This window comes from Nyctibius grandis, unplaced genomic scaffold (assembly GCF_013368605.1).
Source record: "Nyctibius grandis isolate bNycGra1 unplaced genomic scaffold, bNycGra1.pri scaffold_111_arrow_ctg1, whole genome shotgun sequence".
Lineage (NCBI taxonomy): Eukaryota > Metazoa > Chordata > Aves > Nyctibiiformes > Nyctibiidae > Nyctibius > Nyctibius grandis.
In genome coordinates, this window is record NW_027167485.1 from 27,584 (window position 1) to 40,708 (window position 13,125).

At 62.7% G+C, this 13,125-nt stretch overlaps 1 protein-coding gene across 4 annotated transcripts in view; it reads left to right on the plus strand.

The window, feature by feature from the left end:
• Window positions 1–13,125, plus strand: part of ACTN4 (actinin alpha 4) — a 35,333-nt gene that overhangs the window by 15,084 nt on the left and 7,124 nt on the right. For 2 of the 4 annotated variants that reach the window (XM_068424541.1, XM_068424543.1), the window contains exons 4-15: window positions 1,220–1,306; window positions 1,393–1,480; window positions 2,354–2,432; window positions 2,546–2,627; window positions 2,865–2,950; window positions 5,219–5,311; window positions 5,411–5,641; window positions 7,911–8,058; window positions 9,026–9,176; window positions 10,460–10,568; window positions 10,657–10,797; window positions 12,365–12,547. In XM_068424541.1, coding sequence (XP_068280642.1) covers window positions 1,220–1,306; window positions 1,393–1,480; window positions 2,354–2,432; window positions 2,546–2,627; window positions 2,865–2,950; window positions 5,219–5,311; window positions 5,411–5,641; window positions 7,911–8,058; window positions 9,026–9,176; window positions 10,460–10,568; window positions 10,657–10,797; window positions 12,365–12,547 — 1,478 coding nt within the window. Of the gene's footprint in view, window positions 1–1,219; window positions 1,307–1,392; window positions 1,481–2,353; window positions 2,433–2,545; window positions 2,628–2,864; window positions 2,951–3,375; window positions 3,462–5,218; window positions 5,312–5,410; window positions 5,642–7,910; window positions 8,059–9,025; window positions 9,177–10,459; window positions 10,569–10,656; window positions 10,798–12,364; window positions 12,548–13,125 lie in introns of all 4 variants that reach the window. The other 2 variants (XM_068424540.1, XM_068424542.1) reach the window with 1 other exon arrangement.

A 13,125-nucleotide genomic window follows, 5' to 3' on the forward strand; every position in this document is an offset into this window, starting at 1 on the left:
ACCAGAAACGGAGCAGGAATAAACCCGAATCCTCCTCACCGAGCACGTGGACCTCGAAGGGTTGATGTCACCAACGAGGAACCGGTTTGACACCGGATTTAATTCCCCATTGGCAGTGGCTCCGCTGGCAGAGCCGGTTTGGGAGCCGGGCTGGCTCCCAGGTGACGCCTTTGATGTCTCCTGGGTTGGGTGGGGTGGGAAGGCCGCCTGCTCCTGAAACCGGAGCGTGTCCCGACTTGGTGCCGCGTTAGAACGCGAGATGCCGGGGTGTGGTGGCGGTGACGGCAGCTGTTTCTCCACCAAAGTCTCGTGGGCAGCTGCTCCTGGAGTATCTTCACTTAATCCCACCCAAAAACAAGCGTTGGGGTTGCTCAAGAGATGAGAACGTCACCTTGGCTGGTGTCACCAAGCCCAGGGTGGGACCCTGAGCTCCTTGGGAACCGTGGTTGGGTTCTCCACGGGGGTTGAACGAGTTGTCCCCATCGCCTGGGCTGCTCAAGAGATGAGAACGTCACCTTGGCTGGTGTCACCAAGCCCAGGGTGGGACCCTGAGCTCCTTGGGAACCGTGGTTGGGTTCTCCACGGGGGTTGAACGAGTTGTCCCCATCGCCTGGGCTGCTCAAGAGATGAGAACGTCACCTTGGCTGGTGTCACCAAGCCCAGGGTGGGACCCTGAGCTCCTTGGGAACCGTGGTTGAGTTCTCCACGGTGGTTGAACGAGTTGCCCCCATCTGGTCACCATCTGGACCAGCCAAAGATGCGACCAGCACGAGGATGTCCACACCACCATCATGAAACTGGTTTTGGGAAGGTTTATTCTGGAGGACGCCAGCTCCGGTGCTGGATTTATTCGGTGGTGAAGGACACGGGGCGAGGATCCGACGCGTCGCGAGGTGCAGTTATGGGATCGTAGGATGAATCCCAGACTGCTTTGGGTTGGAAGGGACCTTGAAGACCATCTAGTCCAACCCCCCTGCCCTTGGGGACACCTTCCACCAGACCAGGTTGCTCCAAGCCCCATCCAACCTGGCCTTGAACACTGCCAGGGAGGGGGCAGCCACAGCTTCTCTGGGCAACCTGGGCCAGGGTCTCACCACCCTCACAGTGGAGAAGTTCATCCTAAGGTGTATCTAAATCTCCTCTTGGTTGGTGGTGAACCCCAATCTGAGCTCCGGCACCTCCTGAACCCACCACGTTTTCTTTCCCCGTTGGCTTTCAGAGATCGTCGACGGCAACGCCAAGATGACGCTGGGCATGATCTGGACCATCATCCTCAGGTTTGCCATCCAGGACATCTCGGTGGAAGGTAAGAAGGCAGCGACACGGGCGGTGGTGGGCACCAAACCAGCTCCACGAGGTGGCCGGGTCCTGAGCTGCCGCGTCCCCACGCAGAGACCTCGGCCAAGGAGGGCTTGCTGCTGTGGTGTCAGAGGAAGACGGCGCCCTACAAGAACGTCAACGTGCAGAACTTCCACATCAGGTAACGCCTGGAGGATCTGCCCCTTCTCCAAGGTGCCTGTCCAGGATGGGAGAGAGACACACGTTTTCTGGTCCCTTCCACCATGAATTAGTGGATTGGAGAAGGGGTGGGTGGAAGGGATGTCGGGGGGGACCCACGTGCATGGTTTTAGGATCATTAGACGTTGGAAGGGGCTGCCCAGGTGGTGGAGTCACCATCTCTGGAGGGATCCAAAAGCCGTGGAGATGTGGTGCTGAGGGACATGGGTTAGTGGTGGCCTTGTCAGTGTTGGGTTAATGGTTGGGCTTGATGGTCTTCAAGGTCCTTCCCAACCCAAAGCTCCTTTCCAAGCATTTCTTCTCCAAAAGGGTCATCAGACACTGGAAGGGGCCCAGGGAGGTGGTAGAGTCACCATCTCTGGAGGGGTTGAAGACAAGACTGGACATGGCCCTTAGTACCGTGGTCTAGTTGCCATGGTGGTGTCAGGGCCATGGTTGGACTCGATGAGCCCAGAAGGCTCTTCCAACCTCATTGATTCTGTGATTCTGAGTTGGATCCCAGGGATGGAGGTTTTGGATCCTTGGTGGAGGTTTAATCCCAGGGGTGGAGGTTTTGGGTCCTGGAGATGGAGGTTTTGGATCCGTGGTGGAGATTTAATCCTGGGAATGGAGGTTTTGGAGCCCGGAGTTGGAGGTCTTGGATCCTTGGTGGAGGTTTAATCCTGGGGATGGAGGTTTTGGATCCTTGGTGGAGGTTTTGGATCCTTGGTGGAGGTTTTGGATCCTTGGTGGAGTTTTTAGATGATGAGGTCTGAGGTTTTGGCTCCTGGGGGTGGAGGCTTTAGATCCTTGATGGTCGCAGTCCAGATCTCACTCCCCCCCTCTCCTCCTGCAGCTGGAAGGACGGGCTGGCCTTCAACGCCCTGATCCACCGGCACCGGCCGGAGCTCATTGAGTACGACAAGCTCAGAAAGGTGAAGCTCGGTGGTGGCTCCTCTTCTCCTCTTAACCCCAAGCTTCGAGCTGCCTCCCCGCCTCGCCGAGGTGCCCACCTTCCCTCCCCTCAGCCCCTCGCTCCCCTCCCTAGGACGACCCCGTGACCAACCTCAACAACGCCTTCGAGGTGGCCGAGAAGTACCTGGACATCCCCAAGATGCTGGACGCCGAGGGTAAGCTCTTGTGGTGGCTTCCGTGGGCGACGTGGTGGAGGTCCTGGGTGGAAGAAGGAAGCGTGGGGGGGGTTTAACCACGGGGGGACCCTCTTTAACGCGCTCTTCTGCCCCGTACAGGTGTGTGTTGAGCTGCTGGTTGGTGGGACTCCAACCTAACGAGGAGCTGGCTCCTAGGAGCGTCCCCACGTCCCACCCCACCCTAGTCTTGGCCTAACCCTTGTCGTTCACTTGCAGACATTGTCAACACAGCCCGCCCCGACGAGAAAGCCATCATGACCTATGTGTCGAGCTTCTACCATGCCTTCTCCGGGGCTCAGAAGGTACCGGAGGCGGCGGCGGCGGCCCACCTCGCTGTCACCTTGCCGACCGCAGCGTCCTCCACTTCGCTTCTCTTTCAGATGGCCGGGTTCTGCGTGTGTCTTGTTGGCTCGGGGACCAAACCTCAGCTCGTTCATGGGGTGGTGGGGGTTAAAAACCCATTGGGCACCACCAAAATGTGTCTATGAGGTGACACCAGCGACCTGGAGCTGCCCCGAAGCTCTGGTAGATCTCAACGTGAAGCTCAGCGTTGAGTTGTTGAGCTCAGGGTGAAGTGTGGGAGCAAAACCAACCCCATGACCAGCTCTGGTGTGGACCCCGAGCCCCGGCGAGCGCCTGGTCCCCTCCGCTGCATGCCCGAGGCGGGTGGAGGGTCTCCGCTCTGCTGCTTCACCCTTTCTTCTCCCTCCCTCTCTCTCCGCCGCAGATATTGTAGGCACTCTCAGGCCCGATGAGAAGGCCATCATGACATACGTGTCCTGCTTCTACCACGCTTTCTCGGGGGCTCAGAAGGTGAGCTTGGCCGGGCAGGGCTGCGTGCTTGGGGCAAAGCTTGGGCAGGGCTGTGGACATGGTCTATCTAGATGGACACCATCTCCCACAGCATGCTCCCAGACCAACTGCCTGCCCAGGGCTTGACTGGGTGGACTCTTGGATGGATTAAGAACCAACTGGATGGCCAGGCCCAAAGAGTTGTGGTGAATGGAGTTGACTCCAGTTGGTGGCCGGTCACTAGTGGTGTCCCCCAGGGCTCAGTTCAACGTCTTTATGGATGATCTAGACGTAGGGGTTGAGTTGGACCCGCAGTAAATGTGGAGATGACACCAAGCTGGGTGGGAGTGTGGATCTGCTGGAGGGTAGGAAGGGCCTACAGAGGGATCTGGATGGGTTGGATGGATGGGCCGAGACCAATGGCATGGCCATGGTCTAGTTGACATGGTGGTGTGAGGGCAATGGTTGGACTCGATGAGCCCAGAGGGCTCTTCCAACCTCATCGATTCTGTGATGATCTTAAAGGTCATCAGACACTGGAAGGGGCTGCCCAGGGAGGTGGTGGAGTCACCATCTCTGGAGGGGTTGAAGACAAGCCTGGACATGGCCCTTAGTGCCCTGGTCTAGTTGCCATGGTGGTGTCAGGGCCATGGTTGGACTCGATGAGCCCAGAGGGCTCTTCCAACCTCATTGATTCTGTGATTCTGAGTTGGATCCCAGAGATGGAGCGTTTGGATCCCAGGGATGGAGGTCTTGGATTCTTGGTGGAGGTTTAATCCTGGAGATGGAGGTTTTGGATCCTTGGTGGAGGTTTTAGATGATGAGGTCTGAGGTTTTGGATCCTGGAGGTGGAGGCTTTAGATCCTTGATGGTTGCAGCCTACAACTACTTGAAGGGAGCTTGTAGCGGGGTGGGAGTTGGCCTCTTCTTCTCCAGGCAACTGGTGATAGGACAAGAGGACACAGCCTCAAGGTTCACCATGGGAGGGTCAGGTTGGCCATCAGGAAGCATTTCTTCTCAGCAAGGGTCATCAGACACTGGAAGGGGCTGCCCAGGGAGGTGGTGGAGTCACCATCTCTGGAGGGATCCAAAAGCCGTGGAGATGTGGTGCTGAGGGACATGGTCTAGTTGCCATGGTGGTGTCAGGGCCATGGTTGGACTTGATGGGCCCAGAGGGCTCTTCCAACCTCATCGATTCTGGGATTTGGGGGAAGAAACGAGGCTTTTGGGACGCTGACAAAGCCGTTGGCGCGCGAGGAGCCGGGGCTGAGCCGCAGCCCGTGGGTTTGTGTCCTTGCTGGTCCCTTCCCTCCTTGGTCATCTCCAGGGACACAGGCTGGTCCCTCCTGCCCCACGCTTGGACACATCTCCTGCCTTCTCCTCGGCTTTCCTCTTTATTTCCCTTTTCCCTCGATTTTTCCTCTTCCCACCCTCCTGCAGACCCTCTCCTCTCCTGGTGTCCCCCTCCGAGGGTCCTCCACCCCCCAGGCTTCTCCTTTCTGCCTCCTCCTCCACCCTCCTCCCTGTTGTAGCTCCTCTACCTTCAGGGAGGAGCAGAAGACCAAAGGATGGTGCTTAGAAATGGGTAAAAAAAACACAAAAAGAGGAGCCTGGACGCGGTGGACGCTCTGCAGCTCCCACATCCCCCCCCAAGCTCCCGTTTGGGGTGGGGACACGTGGGTTGGGGTGGGGACACGTGGGTTGGGGTGGGGACACGTGGGTTGGGGGCCACCACGGCCTCGCAGTGGCTCTAAACCCCCCCCGTGATGCTCTTCCAGGCCGAGACGGCGGCGAACCGCATCTGCAAAGTGTTGGCCGTCAACCAGGAGAACGAGCACCTCATGGAGGACTACGAGAAGCTCGCCTCTGACGTAAGCCCACCTGTCACCAGGGGGTCAGGAGGACCCAAAAACCCCCAAAACCCCCCCAAAACTCACCTCCAACCCCACCAAATCCCATCCCGCTTGCAGCTGCTGGAGTGGATCAAGCGCACCATCCCCTGGCTGGAGGACCGCAGCCCCCAGAAGACCATCCAGGAGATGCAGCAGAAGCTGGAAGATTTCCGTGACTACCGGCGCGTCCACAAGCCCCCCAAGGTGCAGGAGAAGTGTCAGCTGGAGATCAACTTCAACACACTCCAGACGAAGCTGCGGCTCAGCAACAGGCCCGCGTTCATGCCCTCCGAGGGGAAGATGGTCTCGGTGAGCTCCTGGGGGTCCTACACTGGGAGATCTGGGGTGGGAGATGGTCTGGGTGAGCAGCTCCTGGAGGTCCTGCACTGGAGATCTGGGGGCGATGGGGTGGGAGGTGGTCTTGGTGAGCAGCTCCTGGGGGGTCCTGCACTGGGAGGAGCAGAACTGGGAGATCTGGGGGTGATGGGGTGGGAGATGGTGTTGGTGAGCAGCTCCTGGGGGTCCTGCACTGGGAAGAGTGGAGCTGGGAGATCTGGGGACGATGGGGTGGGAGATGGTCTTGGTGAGCAGCTCCTGGGGGGTCCTGCACTGGGAGGAGTGGAACTGGGAGATCTAGGGGTGATGGGGTGGGAGATGGTCTCGGTGAGCGGCTCCTGGGGGGTCCTGCACTGGGAAGAGTGGAACTGGGAGATCTGGGGACGATGGTGTGGGGAGATGGTCTTGGTGAGCATCTCCTGGGGGGTCCTGCACTGGGAGATCTGGGGTGGGAGATGGTCTTGGTGAGCTCCTGGAGGTCATGTGCTGGGAGATCTGGGGGCGATGGGGTGGGAGATGGTGTTGGTGAGCAGCTCCTGGGGGTCCTGCACTGGGAGGAGTGGAACTGGGAGATCTGGGGGCGATGGGGTGGGAGATGGTCTTGGTGAGCGGCTCCTGGAGCATCCTGCACTGGGAGGAGTGGAACTGGGAGATCTGGGGACGATGGTGTGGGGAGATGGTCTTGGTGAGCATCTCCTGGGGGTCCTGCACTGGGAGATCTGGGGGCGATGGGGTGGGAGATGGTCTGGGTGGGCAGCTCCTGGAGGTCATGTACTGGGAGATCTGGGGTGGGAGATGGTCTTGGTGAGCAGCTCCTGTACTGGGAGATCTGGGGACGATGGTGTGGGGAGATGGTCTGGGTGGGCAGCTCCTGGAGGTCCTGCGCTGGGAGATCTGGGGGTGATGGGGTGGGAGATGGTCTTGGTGAGCAGCTCCTGCACTGGGAGATCTGGGGGTGATGGGGTGGGAGATGGTGAGCAGCTCCTGGGGATCCTGCACTGGAGATCTGGGGGCGATGGGGTGGGAGGTGGTCTTGGTGAGCTCCTGGGGGTCCTACACTGGGAGATCTGTGGTGGGGAGATGGTCTTGGTGAGCAGCTCCTGCACTGGGAGATCTGGGGACGATGGTGTGGGGAGATGGTCTTGGTGAGCGGCTCCTGGGGGGTCCTGCGCTGGGAGATCTGGGGGTGATGGGGTGGGAGATGGTCTTGGTGAGCTCCTGGAGGTCCTGCACTGGGAGATCTGGGGGTGATGGGGTGGGAGATGGTCTTGGTGAGCTCCTGGAGGTCCTGCACTGGGAGATCTGGGGGTGATGGGGTGGGAGATGGTCTTGGTGAGCTCCTGGAGGTCCTGCACTGGGAGATCTGGGGTGGGAGATGGTCTTGGTGAGCTCCTGGAGGTCCTGCGCTGGGAGATCTGGGGGCGATGGGGTGGGAGATGGTCTGGGTGAGCAGGTCCTGGAGGTCCTACACTGGGACATCTGGGGTGGGAGATGGTGTTGGTGAGCAGCTTCTGGGGGGTCCTGCACTGGGAGATCTGGGGTGGGAGATGGTCTTGATGAGCAGCTCCTGCACTGGGAGATCTGGGGACGATGGTGTGGGGAGATGGTCTGGGTGGGCAGCTCCTGGAGGTCCTGCGCTGGGAGATCTGGGGGTGATGGGGTGGGAGATGGTCTTGGTGAGCTCCTGGAGGTCCTGCACTGGGAGATCTGGGGGTGATGGGGTGGGAGATGGTCTTGGTGAGCTCCTGGAGGTCCTGCACTGGGAGATCTGGGGGTGATGGGGTGGGAGATGGTCTTGGTGAGCTCCTGGAGGTCCTGCACTGGGAGATCTGGGGTGGGAGATGGTCTTGGTGAGCTCCTGGAGGTCCTGCGCTGGGAGATCTGGGGGCGATGGGGTGGGAGATGGTCTGGGTGAGCAGGTCCTGGAGGTCCTACACTGGGACATCTGGGGTGGGAGATGGTGTTGGTGAGCAGCTTCTGGGGGGTCCTGCACTGGGAGATCTGGGGTGGGAGATGGTCTTGATGAGCAGCTCCTGCACTGGGAGATCTGGGGACGATGGTGTGGGGAGATGGTCTGGGTGGGCAGCTCCTGGAGGTCCTGCACTGGAGATCTGGGGGTGATGGGGTGGGAGATGGTGTTGGTGGGGATGAGCTGGTGGTGGGTGGGTGCTGAGGAGGAGGTGGGTGCTGAAGAGCAGTGTGGTGGACCCCTGAGCCCGAGCCCCCCTCCCACCATCTCCAGGACATCAACAACTGCTGGCAGCACCTGGAGCAGGCCGAGAAGGGCTACGAGGAGTGGCTACTCAACGAGATCCGGCGCCTGGAGCGCCTCGACCACCTGGCCGAGAAGTTCCGGCAGAAGGCCTCCATCCACGAGGCCTGGACCGAAGGTACGGGGGGGTCTGGGGTCCGTCACCCCCCCACAACCCCAAAGCTCAACCCATGTGAGATCGGGGAGCAGCAGGCACCATCCACACCGTTGACCACAGCAGCGGGGCGAGGTGGTGGCCTGAGGGAGTAGATCTTTGTCCCCAAGAGCAGAATGTCTCCAAGACTCTTTTTTTATGTATTTTGGGGTTTTTGGGTGTGGATGAGCTTGGGTGGGGGGGAAGGGAGTTGATTTGGGTCCGTTTTCATGGAGATGACACCCAGGTGGCCTCCTGCAAGCCGGAGCACCAGCCTTGGTGCCTCTCCTGGTCCATATGGAGATGCCACCCAGGTGGCCTCCTGCAAGCTGGAGCACCAGCCTTGGTGCCTCTCCTGGTCCATATGGAGATGCCACCCAGGTGGCCTCCTGCAAGCTGGAGCACCAGCCTTGGTGACTCTCCTGGTCCATACGGAGATGCCACCCAGGTGGCCTCCTGCAAGCTGGAGCACCAGCCTTGGTGCCTCTCCTGGTCCATCTGGAGATGCCACCCAGGTGGCCTCCTGCAAGCTGGAGCACCAGCCTTGATGCCTTTCCTGGTCCATATGGAGATGCCACCCAGGTGGCCTCCTGCAAGCTGGAGCACCAGCCTTGGTGCCTCTCCTGGTCCATCTGGAGATGCCACCCAGGTGGCCTCCTGCAAGCTGGAGCACCAGCCTTGATGCCTTTCCTGGTCCATATGGAGATGCCACCCAGGTGGCTTCCTGCAAGCTGGGGCACCAGCCTTGGTGCCTCTCCTGGTCCATATGGAGATGCCACCCAGGTGGCCTCCTGCAAGCTGGAGCACCAGCCTTGGTGCCTCTCCTGGTCCATATGGAGATGCCACCCAGGTGGCCTCCTGCAAGGACCATCCTCTGCACCTCTCCTGGTCCATATGGAGGGGGACGAGGTGGGCTGGTGCCACCCCTCCGTGGTGACACCCGTGTCCCCAGGCAAGGAGGCCATGCTGCAGCAGAAGGACTACGAAACCGCCACCCTGTCGGACATCAAAGCCCTCATCAGGAAGCACGAAGCCTTCGAGAGCGACCTGGCGGCCCACCAGGACCGCGTGGAGCAGATCGCCGCCATCGCCCAGGAGCTCAAGTGCGTCCCCGTGCCCTCAAACCCCCCCAGGACCCCCTCAAACCCCCCCGGGACCCCCTCAAACCCCCCCAGGACCCCCCCCAAAGCCTCGTGTCGGGGGGGTCTCACCACAACCCCCCCCCCCAGGCTGCGGCTCAGCACAGTGTCCCCATTGTCCTGCCCGTCCCTGCCCCCTCCGCTGCCACAATGGGGTCATTGTGCCCGGCCCCCCCCCGGGCTGATAAACTGACACACAATTAATTAGCACGCACACAATTAGCGCACACACAATTAGTACACAATTAGCCCAGGGCGGGGCCGGGCCATCAATGGGGCCCTTGGGGCGGCGGGTGGGGAAACGGGGGACACGTGGCCCCGGGGAGCGGTGGGGTGTGGAGAGCAGCGGGGTGGGGGGCCGGGCTGGGACCCCCGAGGGGGTGGGGGAGACCCCGGAGCCGGGCAGGGACCCCCGAGGGGCTGGGTCAGACCCCCAAGCCGGGCTGGGACCCCCGAGCCGGGCTGGGACTCCCGCGGGGGTGGGGGAGGCCCCAGAGCCGGGCTGGGACCCCCGAGGGGGTGGGGGAGACCCCGGAGCCGGGCAGGGACCCCCGAGGGGCTGGGCAGGGGGCCAAGGGACCCCCGAGGTGATGGGCGAGACCCCAGAGCCGGGCAGGGACCCCCGAGGGGGTGGGCGAGACCCCGGAGCTGGGCTGGGACCCCCGAGGGGGTGGGTGAGACCCCAGAGCTGGGCAGGGACCCCCAAGGGGCTGGGGGAGACCCCAGAGATGGGCAGGGACCCCCAAGAGCTGGGCAAGACCCCCGAGGTGATGGGCAGGGGGCCAAGGGACCCCCGAGGGGCTGGGTGAGACCCCAGAGCCGGGCTGGGACCCCCGAGGGGGTGGGCGAGACCCCCGAGGTGATGGGCAGGGACCCCCGAGGGGGTGGGCGAGACCCCGGAGCTGGGCAGGGACCCCCAAGGGGATGGGCAGGGGGCCAAGGGACCCCCAAGGGGCTGGGTGAGACCCCAGAGCCGGGCTGGGACCCCCGAGGGGGTGGGGGAGACCCCAGAGCTGGGCAGGGACCCCCGAGCTGGGCAGGGACCCCCGAGGGGGTGGGCAGGGGGCCAAGGAGCTGGGTGGGACCCCAAGGCTGTGGGGGAGCGTCGCCCCGTCCCGAAGCAGCTCCCGTGGTCCCTCTGACCCCCCACCCCGTGCCCCCCACCCCTCCTCACCCCCACCCCGTGCCCCCCACCCCGTGCCCACCCCTCCTCCTCACCCCCCCCCCGTGCCCCCCCCCCCCAACAGCGAACTGGATTACTACGACTCGCCCAGCGTGAACGCGCGGTGCCAGAAGATCTGCGACCAGTGGGACGTGCTGGGCGCCCTGACCCACAGCAGGCGGGAGGCCCTGGAGGTGAGTGGGGTGGGGTGGGGGGACACAGGGGACACACGGGGGGGGGTCTCCTCGGCCCCTGACCACCCCCCACCCTGGACCCCCGCAGCAAACGGAGAAGCAGCTGGAGACGATCGACGAGCTGCACCTCGAGTACGCCAAGCGCGCGGCGCCCTTCAACAACTGGATGGAGAGCGCCATGGAGGACCTGCAGGACATGTTCATCGTGCACACGCCCGAGGAGATCGAGGTGGGGACCCCATAGACCCCCCTGGGACCCCACAGACCCCCCGGGGACCCCATATAACCCCCGGGACCCCCCACAGCCCCCCGGGGAGCCCACACACCCCCAGGGACTCCATATATCACTCGGGGACCCCATATACCCCCCAGGGGCCCCATATATCACTCTGGGACCCCATATACCCCCCTGTGACCCCATATAACCCCCAGGACCCCCCACAGCACCCCGGGAGCCCACACACCCCCCAGAGACTCCATATACTCACTTGTGACCCCATATCCCCCCCTGGGACCCCATATCCCCCCTGGGACCCCATATACCCCCCTGAGACCCCACACCCTCCTCTGGGACCCCATATACCCCCCTGGGACCCCATATACCCCCCTGGGACCCCCACACACCCCCGGGGGACCCCATATACCCCCCGCCCGGGACCCCATATACCCCCTTGGGACCTCACACACCCCCCTGGGCCCATATACCCCCCTGGGACCCCATATACCCCCCTGGGACCCCATATACCCCCCTGTGACACCACACACCCCCCTGGGGCCCCATATACCCCCCCCTGGGGCCCCATATACCCCCCTCTGGGACCCCACACATCCCCCTGGGACCCCACGCACCCCCCGGGGACCCCACGCACCCCTTGGGACCCCACACACCCCCCTGTGGCCCCACACACCCCCCTGGGACCCCATATCCCCCCCTGGGACCCCATATACCCCCCGCCCGGGACCCCATATGCCCCCTGGGACCCCACATACCCCCTTGGGACCTCACACACCCCTCTGGGCCCACACACCCCCCTGTGACCCCCATATACCCCCCTGGGACCCCATATACCCCCCTGGGAGCCCACACACCCCCCTGTGCCCCCATATACCCCACTGGGAACCCACACATCCCTTGTGACCCCATATACCCCCGAGGACCCCATATACCCCCTGAGACCCCACACACCCCCCTGAGACCCCACACACCCCCCCTGGGGACCCCACACACCCCCCGGGACCCCATATACCCCCCCCGGGACCCCATATCCCCCCTGGGACCCCACATACCCCTTGGGACCCCATATACCCCCCTGGGACCCCACACGCCCTCCAGGGACCCCGTAGACACCCCTGGGGACCCCACACATCCCCCTGGGACCCCCTCACACCCCCTGTGCCCCCACATACCCCCCTGTGCCCCCACATACCGCCCTGGGGCCCCACACACCCCCTGTGACCCCATATACCCCCCTGGGACCCCACACGTCCTCCAGGGACCCCATAGACACCCCTGGGACCCCCACACACCCACTGGGACCCCATATACCCACTGGGACCCCATATACCCCCTTTGACCCCCCACACCCCCCCTGGGACCCCACACACCCCCCTGGGACCCCACACACCCCCCTGGGACCCCACACCCCCCCCCATGCCCCCACATCTGAGGTGGCTTCTCGGCCGGTTTCACGCCACCTCCGGGCTCTGCGGGATCTGGGGTGGGGGGGGATGAGATGACCCCAAACCTCCCCCAGCTGCTCCCCCAGCCCTGACCCCCCATCCCACCCCCCCCCCAGGGCCTCATCGCCGCCCACGACCAGTTCAAGTCCACCCTCCCCGACGCCGACCGGGAGCGCGAGGCCATCCTGGGCATCCAGCGGGAGGCGCAGCGCGTGGCCGACCTCCAGGGCATCAAACTGTCCGGGAACAACCCCTACACCTCCGTCACCCCCCACGTCATCAACTCCAAGTGGGAGCGGGTACGTGTCCTCTCCAGCGCTGGGGTCAACATCAAGGATAGGAGGATCATGAGGGGTGGTCAACATGGCTTGACCAAGGGGAGGTCAACGTGGCTTCAAGTCAACATGGCTTGACAAAGGGGAGGTCAAGATGGCTTCAAGTCAACGTGGCTTGACCGAGGGGAGGTCAACGTGGCTTCAAGTCAACGTGGCTTGACCAAGGGGAGGTCAGGATGGCTTCAAGTCAACATGGCTTGACCAAGGGGAGGTCAAGATGGCTTCAAGTCAACGTGGCTTGACCAAGGGGAGGTCAGGATGGCTTCAAGTCAACATGGCTTGACCAAGGGGAGGTCAGGATGGCTTCAAGTCAACATGGCTTGACCAAGGGGAGGTCAAGATGGCTTCAAGTCAACGTGGCTTGACCGAGGGGAGGTCAACGTGGCTTGACCGAGGGGAGGTCAAGATGGCTTCAAGTCAACGTGGCTTGACCGAGGGGAGGTCAAGATGGCTTCAAGTCAACGTGGCTTGACCAAGGGGAGGTCAAGATGGCTTCAAGTCAACGTGGCTTGACCAAGGGGAGGTCAACGTGGCTTGACCAA